The following is a 22,606-nucleotide window of genomic DNA, read 5'->3' on the forward strand; positions in this document are numbered from 1 at the left end:
GCGGACCTTTTTTTAAAAAAGTTGAGTGCGGACATGAAATGGATCGGCGCGTTGGGCGCACTGCCGGCCCAAATGAAAAACTGAGCGGACGCCGGACGGGCGGCCGACCCAAACGGACAAATGCGCCGTCTGTTTGGGTCGGCCCGTTGAAGTTGCTATGAGGAATATATACAAGTAGAATCATATTCAGCACATATTCAATCTCAGATTATATTTCCCCTCCGAGATGAGCCGACAAGGCCTTTCGGCTAGGACTTTCATACTCCGTAATATGGCACTTTGGCCATATTTGCATCCACCAGATCTGACATACTCCATATCATAAAGAAATGAACACGAGGAACTCGCGCTGCTCTTTTCTAATAACCACTTACTACAAATAGGAGAGCAACGGTTGAGTCGTCAGCGTCCAATGCCGTCATACTATACGTTGGCCCTTGCATGGCTCATGAATCATGGATTCAGCAAGACACCTGAAAGGCATCTGTATAATTGTTATCAAGCATAAATTTATGCCACTCCTCGCCCAATCATGAGTTCATGACTATAAATAGGACCCATGTCCAGCTGGTTTGCTTCACACCATCACTCACTAGCACTGGATGCATGCAACACACTGCACCGCAGCGCGCGCACACCATGGATCTACTCCTGCCACTCGTCTCGCTTCTTCTGGTGAGTGCATACGGCACACTCTCATCAGATATTTCTGTCCACACACGAATTGCATACCTATGTACGTCGTGTGTGTGTGCAACTTGTAACAGTCGTTCGTTTATTTGTTGTGATGCACCCAGATTACTGGAGGAGGCAGTCATCATGTGAGCTTCGCCAATGCGGCCACGACGAACTCGGTGACGCCGAGGGCGTACTGGGAGGCGGTGCTTCCCAGAACTCCAAAGCCCCCAGCCGTCAGCGACCTGTTAGTCCAACAAGAAGGTCTCTCTCTCTCTCTCTCTCTCTCTCTCTCTCCAAAACATATGGCATAGCATGGCAGCCATGCACGTCAGTTAAAACAGTAAATAAACTAAACTCGTAGACCTGATTTCAATCGTGGCTTGATAATTGGTCTGAAGCTGCCTGTGTAAATCGAATATAGTTGAAAAGTAAAAGGTAAACTTTTTTGGGGGGAAATGGGAAATCGATAAAACTAAACATAACTTTTAATAGAGACCGGATATTCAACAACAGATTAGGTTTAAATGTAGCCTGTCATCCACAGCATAAACGATTTGTTTGTGTCTATGCATACCGCAAACACGAGTCTGGTTTGTTTCGTTGTTGTGATAGATGACTCTGGTGTTCAGAGGTCTAATATTCAGAGGGGCAACCTAGTGTCAAAAATGATCTTACATTTTGAGACGGAGGGACTAGTATTTAGCATAGTCTATCTGTAGATTTTTTTATTCGTTGTCTTTGCATGCATGCATCACCCCGTTCAATTTGATTTCATGTGACTTGTGGTTTATCACAGTTGACCTACTAATAAGTCTATCAACATGGTTGCCGCATGTGAATTCAGTGCGTGCCTCTCTAGACGATGTTGACCTCAAGTTTGTCAAAGGACTACGAAAAATTGGACCATATTATAAGAAACTCAAGTCAGAAGTTGATCAAGGGGAAGAACATAGTCATACTGCATCACATGCTGAACATAATTTAAAGGAGGTCTCCTTGTCGTATGAATCAAAAGATGGAGACAATTTAAAGGAGGTCTCCGTGTCATATGGGGCAAAAGTTGGAGAGAGACCGAAAAAAGTCTCGGTTTCTTATGGGGTAGGTGCCAAAGATGTTCCAAAGAGAGACTTCGTTGCACAAGAAGGAGATGTGAAGGAGGTTTCTCTGTCATATGGATCAAAAGGTGGAAATAATTTAAAGGAAGTATCTGTGTCACATGGATCAAAAGATAGAGACTTTGTGGCACAAGAAGGAGATCTAAAAGAAGTCTCAGTGTCATATGGGTTAGATGAAGGAAAAAATGAACATATTGAAGTCTTGAATCAAGGTGAAGATGATCCACATAGACTTACAATGTCATATAAGCCAGAACAAGAAGATGATCCCAATAAAGCTACAATGACATATAGGTCAGAACAAGAAGAAGATCCACATAAAGTCACAATGTCATATAGGTCAGAACAAGAAGATGATCCCAATAAAGTTACAATGTCATATAGGTCAGAACAAGAGGAAGATCCACATAAAGTCACAATGTCATATGGGTCGGAACAAGAAGATGATCCCAATAAAGTTACAATGACATATAGGTCAGAACAAGAAGAAGATCCACCTAAAGTTACAATGTCATATGGGTCGAAACAAGAAGATGATCCCAATAAAGCTACGATGACATATAGGTCAGAACAAGAAGAAGAAGATCCACATAAAGTTACAATGTCATACCGGTCAAACCATGAAGAGTATACAAATAAACTTACAATGACATATGGGTCAAAAGATGAAGTGGATCCAGACAAAGCTACAATGTCATATAGCTCGGAGCATGAAAATGACCTAAAGACCGTTTCTACGGGGCATATGGCACACATAGAAGGTAAAGAGAAAGCTCAACTTATGAAGAAAGTGCATTTTTAGAATTTCCATGTTAATTTACTCTTTTCATGCGATGATAAATATCCAGAAAACAGAGCTAGTTATTTGATTAAATATCATTTCTCAAATGATTTTTTTACTATCGCGCGTGTTTCAAGTAACAGGAAAGGCGATCCACCATGTTGACTCTCATAGCCACAAGAACGAAAGACACGCAGATGTTTTCTTCTTCCGCGACATGCTGCGGCCAGGGTCAATGATCACCCCAACCATCCCGCCGACCAACTCCTTGCCGACGCTTCTTCCCCGCCACGTCGCCGACTCCCTTCCATTCTCTGCCAAGCGCCTCTGGGACATCGTCGCGATGTTTGCCCCAAGGTCCCTTGGGATGATTAGAGACATTCGGTGGACGCTGGACACCTGCGAGCACCCACGGACGCTCCCCGGTGAAAAAGCAGGATGCGCCACCTCCCTCGAGTCCCTCGGCGAGCTCACGACGTCCCTTCTCGGAACGTCCAACGTTCGTGCGTTCTCCGCCGCCAATCTTCCCGTGGAAGCCCCGGGCACGCTGGCGCTGCGGGGGAGGTACAACGTGACGGCTGCCCGAAGGCTCTCCAAGTCATCGGAGATCGTGACCTGCCACGACTTGAAGTACCCGTATGCGGTGTACTACTGCCACACATCCAACCCCACCGCCGCGTACGCGGTGACGATGGAGAGCATGGAAAGGGGCGCGGCGCCGGCGACGATGGAGGCGCTGGCCGTGTGCCACCTCGACACGTCGCAGTGGAGCCTGAAGCACCCGTTCTTTGCGCTGCACAACGTTAAGCCAGGGGATGTCGCTGTGTGCCACTTCCTCACCAAGCTAAGCGTCGTTTGGGTGCAGGCCGGCGAGCCCGGAAACGCACATGCGGTGGCCCGGTAGGCTGGAAAGCACGTGTGTGTGCCGGGATGTGTGAGATGCGGTGCATTCATGAAATGGACGGTTCCAAGTGCATGCATCGAGGTTGTACTAAATAAATGTGTGCTTGCTGTGCAGTGTTTTGGTGACTTTGATGTTAATTTTGGGGTCACTTTCCATTTAAGGATACTCTCAATGCATTATATCTTAAGTTATACTCCCTCCATCCCGAATTACTTGTCGCAGAATGAAGATATATCTCTTTTGGCGACAAATAATTCCGAACGGACTATACTTTAAATATATACTTAGATCCCTCGCAAAAAATATACACTAGATGTACCTCCAATGGATTATATCTTATTGTCGTATCTAAATGTGCTCCCATTTAATGTGCTTCGTGAGAGAAAATATATGAGTTGTCTTGATTTTTATGCTAAGAGCTATGATATGACAACTCTGTATCTTCTCATTAAATAAAGTGTCATACCAGATTTTTGTATAGGTGTCATGCTTAAGATATAGTCCTACGTGAAGCATTGATACTGCCGTACGCTCATTTTAAAATTTCTAAATTAATGGTTATCTTCCTAGTGGCGGAGCTTAGTGTAGACCAACAGAGGCCCTGCCCCCCCCCCCCCCCCAATTTGTGCATTCACTGACGAAAATGCTAGACTTTAGGAGTAACTAGTGTTTCAACTAGAGATTAACCCCTTCTTTCCTACTAATTTGCCCCCCTTCAAGTCTTGGCCCTCTCTTACGTTTTGCACAAGCTATGCCACTGTATCTTCCATTAAAGAGTGGTGTTTATTGTCCCTTTTAGAATTGATATTTAGCCAAATGACATGTTCAGTTTGATGATAAAGAAAATGTGCTGAAGGCGGTGCGCACCGGATCATCCAAGACCCCCAGCGTCAACACCCCTAGGAGGGCCCACCATCCAATGGGCATACACAACCAACTCAACTCCAGATGCACTGGGCTAGAGTGGGTGACCGCTACTAGGCTAACGACGTCGACTACTTAAGCGTCTGCTGCTAGAGAGAAGGTCACAGCATCGACACTTGGAGACTACCTACCCTTTCTTCTCTTTGGCTTTCCCCTGTCGCAAGAACATCAATTCCTCTCCATTTCTGTAATTCGTTGTAATCTCTACCTTGCGGTTGATTGATGTAGCTACCCCAGTTGCCTTTCTAGCACCCATGCATGCTCGCCTCCTCCGAAACATCGACATCCCCGCGCCCTCGACGAGATGAACAAGCAACACCAGCTCAACTTGATGATAGAGGCTGGAGCACTCGGCCTGCGAGGAGGAGCTTTAAGTGCATCTAGTGCCACCACTAGTTGGTTTTGGAGTATTGACGACAAACTTGGTTGTTGGACTCATGTGTTTGTGAGATTCACAAAAGAGCACAGGTAGAAATCCCTATCGATTCGGTTTACCCATCGAAGACGACCCCTAAAAATGCATGTATGAAGACATTGAAGACAATGGTGGTTCGTGAAGACATTCGTGTTGAAGCTAATGGTACGCGAAGACTTTCGCTTGAAGACAATGGAGCGCGAAGACCTAGTCTTTTGGTAGTTTCATTTTCTTCTTTCCTGAGTCATAGGAACCACTGCATTATTAAGTGGGGTCGAGTAAAGAAAGTCAAAAAACTGGCATGATGCTCAACCTAAAATCCAATGTCTTCGTGCGAACACAATGAGAGAAAATCTCTTCCAGAGTTGGTTGAGTCAACTTTACTTGGAGCCCAAATCAAGCTGCCCCGTGTGTTTAAAATCCGACCGTTGGGAGCGTGTCGGTTGTCCACTGACCCAGGGTCATTTCAGACATATCATGTCGGGTTGCCTCCTGACTATAAATAGTCCACCCCCTCCACCACAAGTTGGTAGCTTCTCCAAGTTAGTGCATGACTTTTGTCGTTTGAGTGCAACCTACCTCCGAAGCCTTTGAGAGAGAATCCTTGTGAGGACAAACCCAAACACTCAGAGCCCAAAGTGTTTTGAGCATCACTTAAGTTTTTCTGTTCTGCGTGAACTGAAAACTTGTTACACTTGAAGGTTGTGATCTTCCAGTCGGTTAGGCGTCGCGTTCTGAGCATCCAAAAGTTATTGTGGATTTCCGGTGAACGAAGTCTGTGAAGGTTTGGAAGTCTACCTTGAAGACTTGCTTGAGTGATTGGGCGAGATCTGCGGGTCTTAGCTCAAGGGGAATAAGGTGAAGACGTGGTCTTGAGAGTTCAGTCTTAGCCTCCTCGAGCAACTGGAACTGATCCAACAAATCATTTGTCTTCCCCGAGCAACTGGTTCTATCACTTCATTTTTTACCTACTGTTTAGTTTCATAAAGTCATTGCATACTAGCTCTATTTGAAGACATTGTGTGAAGACATCCCCTCTGATTACATATCTTTGTCTTCACACTATCTTCCTAATCTACTCTCTTCTACCTAGTTGCTGTTTGTCTTCACATATCACTTCAAATGTTGTTTGACATTCTAGGATGCCTAGTGTAGCTTATCTTCGGCTGTATCCTATTTAGTTACTATTTCGCTTCCGCATCTTCGAAGACATTTATAAAAATCTGCTATTCACCCCCTCTAGTTGATAACTAGCACTTTCAGGAGCACCGTCTCAGCTACGCCCTCCCACGTGACAGGAGCACGAAGCTTAAGGCCTACTTTCAACAATATTGAACAACAACGTGGAGGAAAACAGACGCTGATATGTGTTGCTCACTGCGAGCACGACACTCGCGTCGCTCACACGCTATCCCTATGAACCTAGCCCACTAAGTGAAAGCTCGCAACGAGCAATCACGATTTTTTTTCAGTCCATTTATTATTTCAATCAATTTTATTTCAACTTAAAATTATTCACTAATTTTGAATAAATCTTTGTGAATTATAAAAAATATTCACTAATATAAAAAATGTTTGGAAATTTAAAAAATGACCACAAGTTTGAAAAAATGTACATGAATTTTTAAAAATTTGCAAATTGTAAAAATGATTTTTTTTACGATTTTGACAAACTTTCGCATTTTTTTCTTGAATTTGAAATAAGTCCACTAATTTTTAAAATGTTTGCAATTTTTAAAAAAATTCATGAAATTAATAAATGTTTAAAATGTCACAAATTTGAAAATTATTTGCAGATTTTAGAAAATATTCATGAATTCAAAAATGTTAATGAATTTACAAATCTTCACAAATAGAAAATGTTCATGAATTGAGAAAAGTTATCATATTTAATATTCAGGTGTTTGGAAAAAGTTCATGAAAATTTAAAAATATTCATCCGTTTTAGAAAAAGAAGAAGAAACTAAAAAATAGAAACCCGAGGAAATAGAAAAATCAGCAAAAGGAAAAGAAAAAAAAACATGCCTGGAAGCTTCCAGAAACCGGTAGAGAAGTTTCCCCAAATCAGCCGAAACTTTCTAGTGATTTACTGCCCGCTAACAGGCCGACACAGCATTAGCACTGCGGTGAGCGATACATAGGCTCCGTTCATTCTCCTAGCTTCGCGCTTCACCAGGTCCACACGTAGAGTTGCCACACAACCGTTCCTCTCGCAAAACCAACAACCAACAAGCGGCGCTTCCAGACCCAGGGTGCCCGCCGGGAACTCCGTCGCTCCCCTTCCTCTCTAGTCGCTGTCTTGCCGTCATGAGGGGGAGAGGAGCCCCGGTTTCTCGATCTGGCGTTGCATCTTGGCGTGATGGCGAGAATGAGCTGCTCTTGGAGCGCGGCAATGATGACTGCTGTAGATATGCAGAAGACGGTGGAGGATCCAACCATGTGTTAAAGGGCGGGTGGGCGTTGGCCCCGGATCTGGCGTTGAAGAGGCTCGGAGGGCTCCTCCGGTCGATGTTTCTTATCGGGCTAGATCCAACCTTCCGGGGTTGGTTGCTACGGCGGCTCGTTGACGCTTTCTAGCTAGGGATTTCTTCAATGTCAAGATGTGGAACAGTTTCTGGTGTTCTTCTTCTCCAGCGATGGTGAAGTTCGTGGGTGCTTTGGTAGTTGCAGCGAAGGTAGTATGCAGGAGTACAATCACTTATATCTTTTTTGGTTTTTGTTGCTTGTATGCGTTTCATCTTTGTATCGTTCCTTCAATGAATACAGTAATACTATAATGTATGCCTATGGGTGTACATTTTCTAAAAGAAAGAAAAGAAAAAAAGTCCACGCGTAGAGTTGGGCTGAACATCTGCGAAGCCAAAAAGAAAGGCGTATTGTGTCAAGAATGCCACCGCCAAGTTGCGTACGGGTTATCCTGAAAAAGAAAAAATGTTACGTACGGGTTCTCTGTGAACTTCCGACCAGGTCGAATCCCTAGCCCACGCCACGACGCCATTTGTTCCTCGTCAGGAACCCTAGCCGCGCCAGCCCGCCGCCGCCCAGCCGGCAGCCCTCCGCGGCCCTCCCCTCCTCCGTCCGTCCCGCCGTCGCCTTCCTCTCCTCCTTTCCGTTGACCTCTTCCCCGCCGTTGGCCTGCTTGCCGGGCTGCAGCTCCATCGGGCGCTCGGGCCGTAGTCTTTGCGGAGGAAACCAGCCGAGCAGTAGTCCAGTCCACACACACCCCAGGCCCGCTTCTGGCCCATATGCCGGCGACAACCAACCGGACCAGAGCTCCTCGACACACACAGCGCCTCCCAAGCCCTAACGGCAACACCAACACCGGCCACGCGGCGGCCGGCTCACCGTAGCCGTCCCCTCGCGCTCGCCTTCGCCAGCGCGGCAGCGCCGTCCGTCGGTGTCGCACCCGCCACCACCTCTTCCCCCTCTTCCTTCCGCCGCCGCAACCGCGCCGCTGCCGCAGCCACTCGCCGCCGACTCCAAACCGCGCCGCCTGGCCGCCTCCTGCTGTTCCGCGCTCGTCCCTTGCCGTGCATATGGACGAAGAGCGCGTGGAACGGGAAGGCCGCCGCCTCAAGAAGAAGGCGAAGCATCGTGATGAAGAGGGGAAGGCGAAGGATAAATTGAAGCGTCGCACAGATGAAAAGGCAACTGAGGCTGATTCGGTCGCAGAAAAAGGTAAGCAGGAGGCTGTGGTAGGCGTTGCGGAGGAGAAAGAAGGCCACAAGCGCAAGAAAGGGAAGGGCCGCAGTGAGGAGACGAAGAGCAAGGAGAATGTTCCAGTCGTTTCAGGTAGCATAGAGAACGGTGTTGGTGAGGAGCAGGCCAAGAAGTCGGGCTCGATGGCGCTGAAGCCTTGTTCGGAGGGTGCCATGAACAAAGACAATGTGAAGAAAGACAAGAAGAGAAGGAAGGAGGAGAAGAAGAAAGAGAAAGAAGCTGACATGACCGAGCAGAAGCAGAGTTTTGATACTACTGTTGGTAAGGAGCAAGCTGAAACTTCTGGCTTGATGGCGGTAATGCCCTGTTTGGAGCGTGCCCAGGGTGATATGAGCAAAGACAAGGTGAAGAAAGTCAAGAAGAAAAAGAAGGAAGAGAAAGAAGCTGAGAAGACTGGGCAGCAGAAGCAGACATTTGATACTACTGTTGAAAATTCAGGGGCAGAGTATGCAGAGGGAGACAAGGTTGAGGGAAAACAGTCTAGCAAGGCAAAGAAGAGCAAACGCAAGAATGATGATGGTGCACCTGCTGCTGATCAAACCGTGACAAGAGAATATAAGAAGAAAAAGAAGGAGCATTCAGTTGTGCTGGAAGAGAGCAGCCAAACCGAAAATACCAATGAAGGTGAGAATAGAGAGATTAAGAAGGGAGGAAAGGAAAGGAGTAAAGCGAGTCCAGACTTTAGTGAGAACGCATCTGCTGGGGGAGAGGAAGCTGGTGTAGATGGTAATGATGATAAGAAGAAAAAGAAGAGCAAGGGGATTGGAGGAGGGAAAAAAGAGAAAGAAAAGGCAGTTCGGTCAACAAAGGGTAAGCTGGTGAGTTTTGCTGGTTCCGCGGAGATGTTTAGAACCGAAGGTGGTGATGGTGAGGGGATTGGAGGAGGAAAAAAGAAAGAAAAGACAGCTCTGTCAAAGAAGAAAGGTAAGCGGGTGAGCTTTGCTGATTCTGCGGAGGTGTTTAGCATTGAAGGTGGTGATAATGAAGAGGATGGCATCAGAGATGAATCGAAAAGTGTGCATGGTCGGTTTACACCAGAGGAAGACGCCACCCTCATGGAAGCTATGAGGGGTTATGCAGAGGTTGCATCTCTTGCTTTAAATTTTTGCATTCATGTTACAATGAGCAGATTTAAACTGAATGGAAGCTATGCCCCTGGCATGTTTTTTTTTGACAAAAGGCTGATTCTATTTTATAATTTACGCAGAGGTTGTATCTCTTGCTTTAAATTTTTGCATTCATGTTACAATGAGCAGATTTAAACTGAATGGAAGCTATGCCCCTGGCATGTTTATTTTTGACAAAAGGCTGATTCTATTTTATAATTTAGATGGATGTTTTTTCTTTAACTTAATATGATTGATTGCAACCATATGTTATTTTAGTTTGATCCAACCTACACATGGAACTATGGTAATTTCTTTTAAATCACAGCATATCGATAGAACATGAACTTATTACAGTTACTTATTACTTATAGGTGCATATATTATATATTGGTTTGTATAAAGCACTCCAGCTGAGCATTTAATATGGAAGTTTTTTGTATCGAATCGAAGTATTCTATGACGAACGGAAGTATGCTTGTCCTGTAAATAAAATGTTCGTTCCCTTAGGTAGGAACTGGCTGGGAGAGTTATAGAAAGTTCCTTACGGTGGTTGGACTTTACAAATAGTCGAATATATATATTAATTTACCATATTTTCTCCATTGTTTTTTAACTTATGTACTTATTTTCTCCATTGTCTTTACTGTTAAGAAGTAATCATTTATTTTTCCAATGTGATTTAGTTGAACTTCATCTTGCTGTGAATTTTTAATTTGAGTTTTAATATAAAGAGAATAATTAAATGCATGAATATAAATCTTCAAGTATATCTTGAATACTCATTTTGCGCTAATGTATGCTAAATTAGCATCTACAATGGTCTCATTTTGAAGTTAAATTATTTTGGATTTTGCGCATATCCACCAATATTCTATTTTGCTTTTTGCCTACCCTTCCTTTACCCATTAATGTTATATTCTTTTTTTGTGTGCTCGAGTTTTACGTGTCGGTTTTTTTGTTGTTTATCACTAAATCGCTCGTGATTGCAAATGCCATGCCCAACATAACTGAGAGAGTTCTCGTTGTGTTTCTTATTTTAGATGAAGCAACTGGGAGAGAAAGGTTTAGAGATGATTGGGTCTTGTCGTAAATACCCAGAGCTAAAGGGTTGTTGGGATGATATAGGTAAGCCAAAGAATCTGGAGCTATGTTCTTCAACGTTTCCTCCTCATGCTCTTTATGTGTTAATGTCAGTTAAGCATGTAACCTTTATGAAAAAGTCTTTATTAGACCCACCATCTCACGTTGAATTTCCAAGCAATCAACATCCATCCCTTTTTCTTACCTGGATTGCAGACAACTTATAATATTTAATTGCTGATGCACATTCCTTGCAGCGAAATCGTTACCCCATAGACCTTACTTGGCCATATACAGGCGAGCACATACGTTACTCCATCGGAGCACTGGATGTAAATGGACAGATGAAGAAAAAGAGCAGATTCGGCGGTACGCAAATTCCTTTTGCTGAGACAAAATTATACTATTAATAGTAAATTCGGCGGTATTTGTTTTCTGCATGATCCATATTTACTCAATTGTCTTTACTATTAAGAAGTAATAATGTTGTTATCTAATGTGATTAAGTTGAACTTCATGTTTGGTTCAACTTGTTAGTATGTGTTTACAAGTCCTTACTCCTATTGAAGATGTCAATTGGTGACAGTGTCCTGTTCGCCTCCTTCTCCCTTCCCGATGTTTATACCTTTTGCTTGGTGGTTATGTGTGTCACCAAAGTTTGATAAACCAACATCAACCTGCATGTGCCACTAATGTATATTAGCAAATGCCTCTAGGTAGTCTAATTTGTTTATCCCAATGTAACTTGTTACTCTGTTTGATACGTTTTGCAAGTTCTCCTTGCGATCTCATAGCAGAGCTACCTGATACATGGTTTGTTGGGTTCATGGTATGAGAAAATAAGGTTCTCCTGTCAGACAGTTCACAAACCGATAATTCCAGTGCATGGACTTTGATTTCCATGCATTAATTTTGTTTTGCAGCTAATAAATTAGATTATGTAAAAAAAAGGGCAGCCCGGTGCATGTAGCTCCCGCTTGCGCAGGGTCCGGAGAAGGGTCCGACCACTTTGGGTCTGTTGTACGGCAGCCTTTCCCTACATTTCTGTAAGAGGCTGTTTCCAGGACTTGAACCCGTGACCTCATGGTCACAAGGCAGCAGCTTTTACCACTGTGCCAAGGCTCCCCTTCATAAATTAGATTATGTAGGAGTTAAAAAATTGAAAAGGGAGGTACTGGCTCCGTCGCGTAAAGTAGAGGGAGTAGCTAATGCAAAATTTCCATGTCACCTGTTGTCAACTGCCTCATGGGCTTCTTGTCACTGCTACCACTGTCCCAATCTATTTACTTTGACTCAACCTAGCACTCCCACTTCCTTCAAATGGCAGAGGAAGGGGGATGGGGATATGCTTGGTTGACAGGGACAACAGTGGTCTGATCTGATCTGTCTGACATCGGAGCAAAATCTGATGGTGACAAAGGTTGGTTACATTGGTGAGGATGGTGACTGGTGTAAAGTGTAAACCTTTCAAAGCGTCATCCCCATCAGAATGCATCACTGTTGTCAAGTAAGCATATGGGATTGCCACTCCCCATGAATCATACTGTGCACCAGCCAATTTCAGATCATTAGCCAATCTTGAATGAGATTGTGCGGTGGATTACTGTTTGCCCTGACGTGATTGTGATACTATGATTTAGATTGACGCACTTTCTTGATATTCATATTGAAAAATGTTTTGATATGTCCTTTTGTTGTTTCACATATTAAGATTAGATTACTGCACTATGACGCAGGTTTGTCGAGAAAAATGGCACGGATTGGAAAACACTGGCACAGGAACTTGGAAAGAGTGAGATCCATGTAAAACATGCTTGGAGAAGAATAAAACCTAAGAAGAAAAAAGGTGCCCGTTGCCCCTAAAGTTCTATCATATTTTAGCTAATACATCTGTCGGAACTGTAATATTTCAGCACTACTTTAACATGTATGTTTATTTTAGGATGTTTTTCTTCTTCGGGCATGATTTTTCTCACATCATTTTGTCACAACTCAGGCAAATTTGTCATGTTAATGGTAGTAGTTTAACCCAGCTCTGCATTCTAGTTAATATTTGGTGCAGGTATGTCATGTGCAAAAACAACAAACCTCACATATTGGTTTGCTCTAATATTGAAATTACTGACAAAAAAGGAGTTGAAACAACACCATGAGTTGGGGGCTAATAAATCTATACTATCACGAAGTGTGTTTGTAGATGATTATTTTTATCCAGTTTTAAGTTGTTAACTATCAGTTAAATGCAAAGTTTGGTCATGAGATAAGTAAAGGGATGATTGTATTCTTGGTAATGGAGCTTCCCTATGGAAACCATACGTCCTACCTAGTGAATGCATTATCTTCTTTTGGGGGTGAAAGTGAATACATAATCATCATGTGATAAAAATTATGCATCCTACCCAGTTAATGCAGTATCATCATGCGATAAAATTTAGACCTTCTTGCTAACCTTTTCTATTCTGTGTGTCCATCCTTTGACTGGTTATGTTTCAGGTGCTGATGATGAAGAGGATGCCAGCGGTGGTGAATCTGAACTTGTACATGGACATCGGTTTACCACAGAGGAAGATGCCATCCTCATGGAAGCTATGAGGGATTACGCAGAGGTTGCATCTCTTGCTTATATTTTTTGCATTCATGTGACAGTGAGCAAACCTAAACTGAATGGAAGCTATGCCCCTGGCCTGAGGATTTGAGGAAAGGATGATTGAACTTTATAATTTAGATGGATAGTTTCTCTTTAACATAAAATGATTGATGACAACCATATGTTATTTCAATTTGATCCCATCTACATGTGGAACTACTATCAATCGTCTTTTAAATCACAGCATATCAATGAAACATAAAATTGTTATTACAGTTATTACTTATAGGTGCATGTGTTATGGGTTTGTATAATGCACTCCAGCTGAGCATTTAATATGAAGTTTTCTTATCGAGTTGAAGTACCGTATGACCGTACTGAAGTATGCTTGTCCTGTACAAATGAAATTTTCTTTCCCTTAGCTTGAAAACATACCAGAAAGTTTCCTACGATGGTTGGACTTTACAAATATAGTCGAATACATATTAATTTTCTGCATTACCATATTTTCTCCATCGTTTTTTAAATATATTTACTTATTTTCTCCACTGTCTTTAGTCTTTACTGTTAAGAAGTAATTGATTTAGTTGAATTTCATTCTGCTGTGAATTTGTAGTTTGAGTTTATCAAGAAAATATTAAATGAATGAATATAGATCCTCATGTATATCATGAATACTCATTTTGTGCGAATGGATGCTGGCTTACATCTACAGCGTTCTCATTTTGAAGTTAAATCATTCGGAAATATGCTACATATGTATGCAAAAGTGCTCTACCATGCGGTGGCATCGCAATTGGGTTTTCCTCTGATAGAGAGAGAGAGAGAGAGTGAATGCATGCAGGAATCTCCCGCCTCACGCTGACACCATCACATTAATTGCTAAATTAGAAATTTCACAATGATTTATTTCACATACCGTTAATCCGATTAATAATCCGTCTTCGTTGGCGAGTTCGTCTTGACGAGGGCTTTGAAACTAGATCCCATGTTGACATGTTTCGGCAATTTTTTTTGTCCCCATCAGTTGCTATGCTATGTTAATCGTGGTCGTCATGTTAGCAGTGAACAATTGCTACAATAATTGTGTATAGTTACCAGGCAATAGTTTTGTACTCCCTCCGTTCCTAAATATTTGTCTTTCTAGAGATTTCAACAAATGACTACATACGGAGCAAAAAGAGTGAATCTACACTGTAAAATATGTCTATATACATCCGTATGTGGTAGTCCATTTGAAATATCTAAAAAGACAAATATTTAGGAACGGAGGGAGTATGTTTTTAGACATCACAATGTTATGCAGAGCTAGAGAGTTACCATTCAAGTGTTAGCAATAAGTAAGAAGTGGTATGAACCAGCACAAGTACCATGACGCAAGTTTTCTAGTGGCGTACATTGACGTTCAACAACATTGCAACTAAGTTAATTTAATCTGGCAACTAAATGGCCAATAACCTGGTAAGTAAGTAACACCAACCTGGCAAGTATGGATGGAAAAAAAGAAGTTGTCGAAATGAAAATTGGATCGTTAATCAGGTTAACGGTTTGAGGGATAAAACTTCTTTAGAATTGGAACTTGAAGAAATCTTTGCTGATGTCAGTTTGTGTTATTTTTACATGCATGCAAGAGATAGATGAGGCTGATGCCCCGCATGGGAAGGACTTTCTCAAAGTTTGAATTTGAAGAGATCTTTGATGATGTCAGGCCTATGTGTTATTGTTACATGCATGCCAGAGATAGATGAGGGTGATGCCCTGCATGAGAAGAAACCATGCGGCACTGCTCTTAGTTCAGTCCTAAATTATTTTCGATTTTGTGCATATTGTGATACTAATATTCTATTTTGCCTTCTGCTTTCCCTTCCTTGTCCATTATTGTTAATTGTTTTGTGTGTGCTTGAGTTTTATGTGTTGATTTTACCTTTTTATTTACCACTAAATTCGCTCCTGATTGCAAATGCCATGCCCAACATGTTTGAGACAGTTCTCGTTGTGTTTCTTATTTTAGCTGAAACAACTGGGAGAGAAAGGCTTAGAGATGATTGGGTCTTGTAGTAAATACCCAGAGCTCAAGGGTTGTTGGGATGATATAGGTAAGCCAAAAACCTGGAGCTAAGTTCTTGAACATTTTCTCATGTTAAGCCTGTCTTTGTGTGATAGTGTGAGTTAAGCATGTAACCTGTATGAAAAAGTATTTCTTGCAACTTACCATATCGCGTTGAATTTCCAAGTAATCATCATTCCATTTATTTTTCTAACCCTTATAGAAGACAACTTACAATATTTAATTGCTGATGCACATTCTTTGCAGCGAAATCGTTACCCCATAGACCTCACGAGGCCATATACCATCGAGCGCGTATATTACTCTATAGGAGTGCTGAACGTAAATGGACAGATGACGAAAAAGAGCAGATTCGGCGGTACATCAATTCCTTTTGCCGAGACAAAATTATATTTGTTTGCATGACCATATTTACTAATTGTTTTTATTATTAAGAAGTACTATCATATTATTGTTATCTAATGTGATCAAGTCGAACTTCATGTTTGCTGCTACTTTGTGGCATATTTACAAATCTCCATTCCTATTGAAGATGTCCATGGTGATGTTGGTCCAATCACCTCCTCCCTTCCTGATGTTTATGTGACAAAATGTGCAACATCCATTTCCATGAGGCCTTGATATATATAAAAATGATATATATGCAGAAACCCCCCTATACAATGGGGGGTATTACATGACATATACTCCCTCCGTTCCTAAATATAATTCTTTCTAGAGATTTCAATATGGACTACATATGGATGTATCTAGACATATTTTAGAGTGTAGATTCACTCATTTTGCTCCGTATGTAGTCTGTATTGGAATCTCTAAAAAGACTTATATTTAGGAACGGAGGGAGTATAACTCTAACTACCCCCTCCCTCTTTTAAACTCATGTTGAATCAACAACACTGAGTTCGAAGATAGTCTGGGTCTTTGTGAAGATATCCGCTAAGTACAACTAGGAAGGCACATACTCTAGAGCAATCATCTGATCCTGCACACGGGAGCGTACGAAGGAAGCATCAACACCAATATGCTTCACAGGGTCACGACCAATACCTGATAGCACTTAGCACTTGTACCGTTGGACGAAAGAAGAGTCAGTGTAGTGACAAACACCAAAGTCTTCAAGCAACCACCATAGCCAAGTCACTTCTGCTACCAAAAGAGCCATACCTTGTGACTTAGCCTCTGCACTCGAACGGGAAACTGCAATCTGGTTCTTCGTCTTCCAGGCAATGAGAGAACCACCACGAAAAACATAGTAAGCAGAAAGCGATCGATGATCCGAAGATCGCTAGCCCAAGTCGTATTCAAATAGTCCTAAAGTTATAGCAAAGTGGATTGTGGAAAGAAAAGACGATGTGAGATAGTCACATGAAGATATCGTAGAACTCGAAGTAGGTGACTATAGTGAACTGACTCAGGATGTGAATTAGATGGGAGATATCCGGACGAGTGACGTCTAGGTAGACAAGACTCCCAACAAGGTTTTTCGAGAAAACGCAAAAGAGTTTGTGTTTCATTTCATTGAACAGGAAGATAACATGGGTACAACCTCCACACTGGAGGGACACACACACACACGCACACACACGATAGTCCTCACCAAGCTACTACAACTAGGTAAGGAGGTGCCCTCAACTACAGACCACAACGACATCAGGTCTCTCCAGCCTTGCCTCCAGCCAAGAATGGCGAGATGTCGAGGCTTAGAGCAATAGGGCAGCAACACCGCCGTTGCCAGACGCCTCCAGGGATGATTTCAGCTCCAGAACTGCCCAGCCCAACATACCTCGCGCCCTTGTGTGCCTAGAGAGTCGGCGGGGTGAAAGGCAGGTACCAGCTGGGACTGGTGTAGAACTCGTCGGGGAAGTGTCGGCACTGGCATACGTTGTGCCCCAGGCGTCCACCTCCTATGTAGCATTCGCTGCCAGAGCGCCACATCACCAACTTCTCGCTGCCGCATCAGGTACTCCCATGTGCAGCCATGGCAGCGCCTTCAAGAAGGGAACAACGCTGAGACGTCGCCGCTGCCCGGTTTGGCAAGCCGGACCTAGGGTTTCCCCCGGTACTCAAGGAGGAAGTCCGGCCAGAGTCATGTCAACGCCTCCAAGGAGGTAACGGTGCCCTCAGGCGTCGCCGTTGACAGCGCAGGCCGACGCCGCGCGGGGTTTTCGCCCCGACTCGTGAGCAGGGACTTCTGAAGACCGTCGATGTCGGGGCAGACCGGAGGTGGCGAAGTCGTCACTGGGGGAGTCTATCACAGTGAGGGAGACCTGGAACGTTGTCGTCTCGGTAGGAAGCACCGGCCAGCGCAGGGCCTGCAGGCCGGCCACCGCTAGGAGCGCGTCCAGCAGGCAACACGGGGTCACCTGCACCGTGCCGCCACTCACTGTGGCCGCCGCTGCAGCGCCAGCCCGCAACTTCCGCTGCCGGGATCCGCCGGGGCACAGCAGAGCAGCCGCTGCTCGCATGCCAGCATCCTCTCCATCAGCAGCGGACGGGAGGGGTGGGGGGAGGGAGAGGTTGGTTGGGGTGGACGGGGTGCCGCAGGCCCGTGTGGGCGACGTCGCGTCGCTAGCCAGACGCGCCACGGCCGCGGCCCGCCCGGCCCAGGTCGGGCCCAGATCGGACTAGAGCGCCGCCGCAAGCTAGCGCGCCGCACCACCGCACAACCTCCTGGTCCTGGCACCGCGTCGCTGCCGCCAGTCCGCCGCCCAACCGCTCCGAAAGATGACATTAGCGTGTCGGATCCGAAAGATGCTCACCTCATCATCAGAAGCCCGGAGGTGGACGTTGAGCTCCATTGGAGCCTGAACAATGTGCTCATCAGCAAGAGCAGAGCAAGCAAGATCTTGAATGTACTTCCATTGGGATATCAAGAAACCATTGGAGGTAGAAGAAACCTCAATCGTAAGGAAGTAGCGCAGAGGGCCAAGATCAGACATAAGAAACTGCTCACTAAGACGAGCCTTCACAAAGGCAATGCACTCAAGAGTCATCGTCGGTGATTATATGTCATCGATGTATAGAAGAAGAGCCCGGCCACAAGACGAAAGGTGGGCAAAGAGAGCGGGATCATGAGCACTCGGCCAAAAACCACTAACAGTGACCACTAAGGCTAAACCCTTGAATTAGGCAGGTGGGGCTTGCTTAAGGTCATGAAGAGAGCGATGAAGACGACATAGCATGTTGTCCGGCATAATACCCATGCGGTGGGTGCATGTAGACCTCACGCAACTCACCATTAAGGAGGGCATTATTGACAACACGCTAAGAGATTTCTGTAAAACCTGCCGTATCAAGAATGTGCCCCTGTCATCAAGTAGGGATTGCCACTCCTTATGAATCATACTGCACACTAGCCCATGTGAGATCACTGGCGAATCATGAATGAGATTGTGTGGTGGAGCTGTTTACCCTGCCACGATTGTGATACTATGATTTAGATTGTGTTGTAACTTGTGAAGCGACTGATATCTCTCTTTACACATAGCATACTTTCTTGATATTTGTTATTGAGAGATGTTTTGATATCTCCTGTTGTTGCTTCACATAATTAAGATCAGATCACTGCATTATTGTGCAGGTTTGTCGAAAACAATGGAGCGGATTGGAAGACATTGGCACGGGAACTTGGAAAGAGTGAGATCCACGTAAAAGATACTTGGAGAAGAATAAAACCTAAGAACTTGAAAAAAGGTGCCTGGTGCTCCTGAAGTTTTATCATATTTTGGCTAAATTATCTGTCGGAACTGTAATATTTCAGTGCAACTTCAACATGCAAATGCTTATTTACGCCATTTTTATTCTCTGAGCATGAGTTTTCTCACATCATGTTGTCATTTAGACCTTCTTGCTAACCTTTTCAATTCTGTGTGCATTCTTTGACTGGTATTTTTTCAGGACGTTGGACTCAGGATGAACAGCAAAACTTGTTTGATTTGGTGAACCTTGACTTGCGTCTGAAAGCCCATCAAATAAAAAATCCTGATCATCGGCTGGTTTGTAATTTACCAATGTTGTTGATATTGTGTATTTTGGTCCAGCTTTCCTGATTTAAACTGTGCTCACAGCTGTTCATATTCTTGAATCACATGATTGAATCTAATGAGGTGGCTTACTTATCATCTGTGACAGCTAAGAGATAACATTTCCTGGGAGGCCATCAGTGATAAATTGACCACCCGTAATCACAAGAATTGTTGCCTCAAGTGGTTAGTATTTCTATTTGCTACATATATATGCATAACTTTGTTTCTCATTGAATCTGTAGTAAACGCTATGTACATTGCAATCTTTAATCCATGTTCTTTGTTCCCATCTTCTCCTATTTATTGTTTCTATATCTGAATTGTTCAATTTGACATTTTCAGAGATAAAATGCAGTGGTTGTTGTTGAATTGCATCAGATTGATTTAAGTGCTTAACCGAGCATGCTTGAGTTTACTGGCTTGGAAAAGCGTATCATTACTTTTTAGATTTTTGGGGTAACGCGATAGTGTGGGCTTGATCAAATTAAACTAGTTTTAATCCTTCGTTCATACAGCTAAAAAGTGTATTTTGTATTGCATCAGATCCGTTTATCTGAATTTATCTAACTTATTAGACCTTGCAACTGGTTTGTTTTTAGCCATTCTACGAATAGAAATTTTCTTGGAATTATAATAATTAGAGATGAAGAATCTTAGTTTGCTTAACCAGGCATGCTTGTATTTACAGAATTGAAATCTGTATATTATTAGCTTTTCTACGTTTGTGGATTGGGGTAATGCGATAATGTGGGCTTCATTGAATTTAACTAGTTTTAACACATCCTTCATACACCTAAATCTTGTGCTTCTATATGCGTATATGCATCTTCAGACTGGGTTACACGCAAGTTATGTAACGGCAGCATGACCATTAATTCATTATGCTCTTTCAGGTACGAAACATTAGCATCTCCGATGGTCAAGGAAGGAGTCTGGGCTGATGTTGATGATTATCTACTGGTGGAAGCGTAAGATTCTACAGAATATTATAATGATTGCTTTTTTGCCATTGAAACACTGCACATTGTTTTGCAACAGAGTTAAAAAAGAACTGTTTCGAAAGGTAGGGTTTAGCCTGCCTATGGAGATATTGTTTCAGCAATTCCTGAAAGTATTGACGTGTGGTTGATGCCAATAATGCTGTGGGTGTACATAGTACCATGAAGGCATGAACTTTAGAAGAATTTCAGTAATGAGGAAGGATGGAAATCAGGAATTTTTGCATTTTTGGTCATGTTGTCTGTTGCTTTTTGCCTGGTCTTGTTGTCGATGGTGCTTGTTGTTCAGGGTTACAACTCACGATGTAATGAGGAGGGATGGAAATCAGGCATTCTTACATTTTTCGCCCTCTCTATTCTTGGTAGCTTGCACCAGTTTTAACTTGCATTGTAGGCTTTGTTTGGTTTTGAACTAACTGAACACTTTTATGGGCTATATGGAACGGAAGACAGTGTACGTTTATGATTGGGACTAGAGGGTACAGTAAGAGGTTGCGTGCTCGCCCTCAGGTGCATTGCATGCCTCATTCCTGGCTGTAATGCATGAGGCTCTGAGTGGTCAACTTATGGTGAAATTTTCTGGTTTATTTCTTCTTGAACTAAAAGAGATCGATTTCTCTGGCTCATTTGTAGCAATATAGGATTGAGTCAGTGTTGCTGCAAGGCTGTGTGTTGAATATTCCGTGACTCCCCCACAAGTTTGATATTCTTATGCTTGATGATTGTGTTATCTAAGATGTAGTATGACAATGTGGGTCCTGCAAAACAAAAAGTTTTGAGTCGATTTGTTCTGGCTTGTTTTTGCATTAAGAATCGTGGTATTATCCTCAGTTTGGGGTGGGTTTATCTCACCCTGGGGTGTGGGCAGGTAAAAGCATACATGCGAGCTAATATATCATATCCATGTGCCTTTCCTCCAAATTTGCACATAAGCTTTGTTTCAACAGAAAGAAACACAAGTCCTTTCTCTCTCTCAACGAGCTATTTATTTGCATCGCAGTTGGACTGAAGTTAGTGTATTAAATGCTTTTTTTTTCAGGCTTAGGCCTCCTATATGTGTTATTTATTTTCAGTGTCTTGTTACAATGAAACAAAAATATACTCCCTGTGCTAATTTTTTGAGGAAAAATAGGCTTCAAAAGGTTGATGCTGTCTGTATTGAAGATGTTGACTGGGACAGCCTACTTGATCACAGGTGAGTGCTGACTGCTGATCTAGCTCACACAACCTTTAACTATGCCATGTTCTTGATCACAAAGTAGTTTGGTTCAGTTACCCCATTTTATCAACTCCAATGGTCTGAAATACTCTAATGCGGTCTAAATTAAAAGGTGTCATGTTATTGGAGTAAATAGTCTTTCCTGTGAAGGATATGAAGCAAATACCAACTTCTTTTTCCCTTAACAGCCAGAGAGTTTGTTAACAGAGCTGTTAGCTTTATTTATTTAACTGTGCCTTAGATTTACATTTTAGCAAAATGGATAATAGCGAATAATAGTGTGCATTTGGGTTAAGTTTGATTAAATCCTCCCAATAACCCTGGCATACACTAGTACCTTAGTGCCGGATTACTGGTGTACTTGATATTTTGTCAGGAAGCTTGGGCTTCATGTCAAGTTTCAGAAGGGCATGCATTTTCATACAGAAACAAATTCTAGTACCCTTGTGGTTATAATAACGGGGCGTTTCACTCTTTACTCAGGTCTGGGGAGGTTTGTCGTCAAAGATGGAACCAGATGGTCCGTGCCATTGGTGGCCACAGGGAGAAGCCTTTCATCGAACAAGTGGAAGTGCTGTCGAGGCGCTACTGCCCAGAAATGATTGAATACAGGAAGTGAGGAATAAGTGTAGGAATTATCACCCGTCAAACTTGTAAGCCCAGACAAAACAGCAAGCATGATGTGTCAAATCTTGCTCGTCAGTCGTCACTTCCATGGTATGTGGAGTAGCCCGTAGGATGCCAGGCTTGCGGGATTTATGGGGTGTAGAAATGTCTCAACGGTACATGGTTCACCACTGAGCAAGCTAAGTTATGATTTTGTTTTCCTTCTATTGTCCTCACGAACATCTTTACTCAAACATGCTTCAGGGTTACCTTTTTCATTTACTTGGAATGCTGAGTTATTATGACTAAAATCTGAAATGTGTTTGACCCAAATTCAGGGGAAGTTTGTTCGTGCCATTTTTTTATTTTTAGTTATT

General features: G+C 43.1%; 2 protein-coding genes across 4 annotated transcripts; both read left to right on the forward strand.

Annotated features, from left to right (window-relative positions):
- Nucleotides 1-429: 429 nt before the first annotated feature.
- Nucleotides 430-3,669, forward strand: LOC123167747 (BURP domain-containing protein 17). 3 transcript variants are annotated; one of them, XM_044585608.1, is made up of 4 exons: nt 430-675; nt 798-939; nt 1,475-2,554; nt 2,712-3,669. In XM_044585608.1, exons 1-4 carry the CDS (start codon nt 541-543, stop codon nt 3,476-3,478), a joined length of 2,124 nt encoding a protein of 707 aa, XP_044441543.1. In that variant the 5' UTR covers nt 430-540; the 3' UTR covers nt 3,479-3,669. The 3 variants fall into 3 exon arrangements, with proteins under 3 accessions (XP_044441543.1, XP_044441545.1, XP_044441544.1); XM_044585610.1 differs by having other exon boundaries at nt 431-675; nt 1,523-2,554; XM_044585609.1 differs by having other exon boundaries at nt 432-675; nt 2,718-3,669.
- A 4,105-nt stretch (nt 3,670-7,774) lies between these two features.
- Nucleotides 7,775-22,511, forward strand: LOC123164265 (uncharacterized). Its single transcript, XM_044581675.1, has 13 exons — nt 7,775-9,619; nt 10,687-10,771; nt 10,984-11,095; nt 12,463-12,572; nt 13,220-13,332; nt 15,325-15,409; nt 15,628-15,739; nt 18,962-19,074; nt 19,279-19,376; nt 19,513-19,589; nt 20,300-20,374; nt 21,537-21,599; nt 22,107-22,511. Exons 1-13 carry the CDS (start codon nt 8,354-8,356, stop codon nt 22,240-22,242), a joined length of 2,445 nt encoding a protein of 814 aa, XP_044437610.1. The 5' UTR covers nt 7,775-8,353; the 3' UTR covers nt 22,243-22,511.
- The last annotated feature ends 95 nt before the right edge of the window (nt 22,512-22,606 follow it).

The sequence above is a fragment of the Triticum aestivum genome, chromosome 7D (genome assembly GCF_018294505.1).
Source record: "Triticum aestivum cultivar Chinese Spring chromosome 7D, IWGSC CS RefSeq v2.1, whole genome shotgun sequence".
NCBI classification, from domain to species: domain Eukaryota; kingdom Viridiplantae; phylum Streptophyta; class Magnoliopsida; order Poales; family Poaceae; genus Triticum; species Triticum aestivum.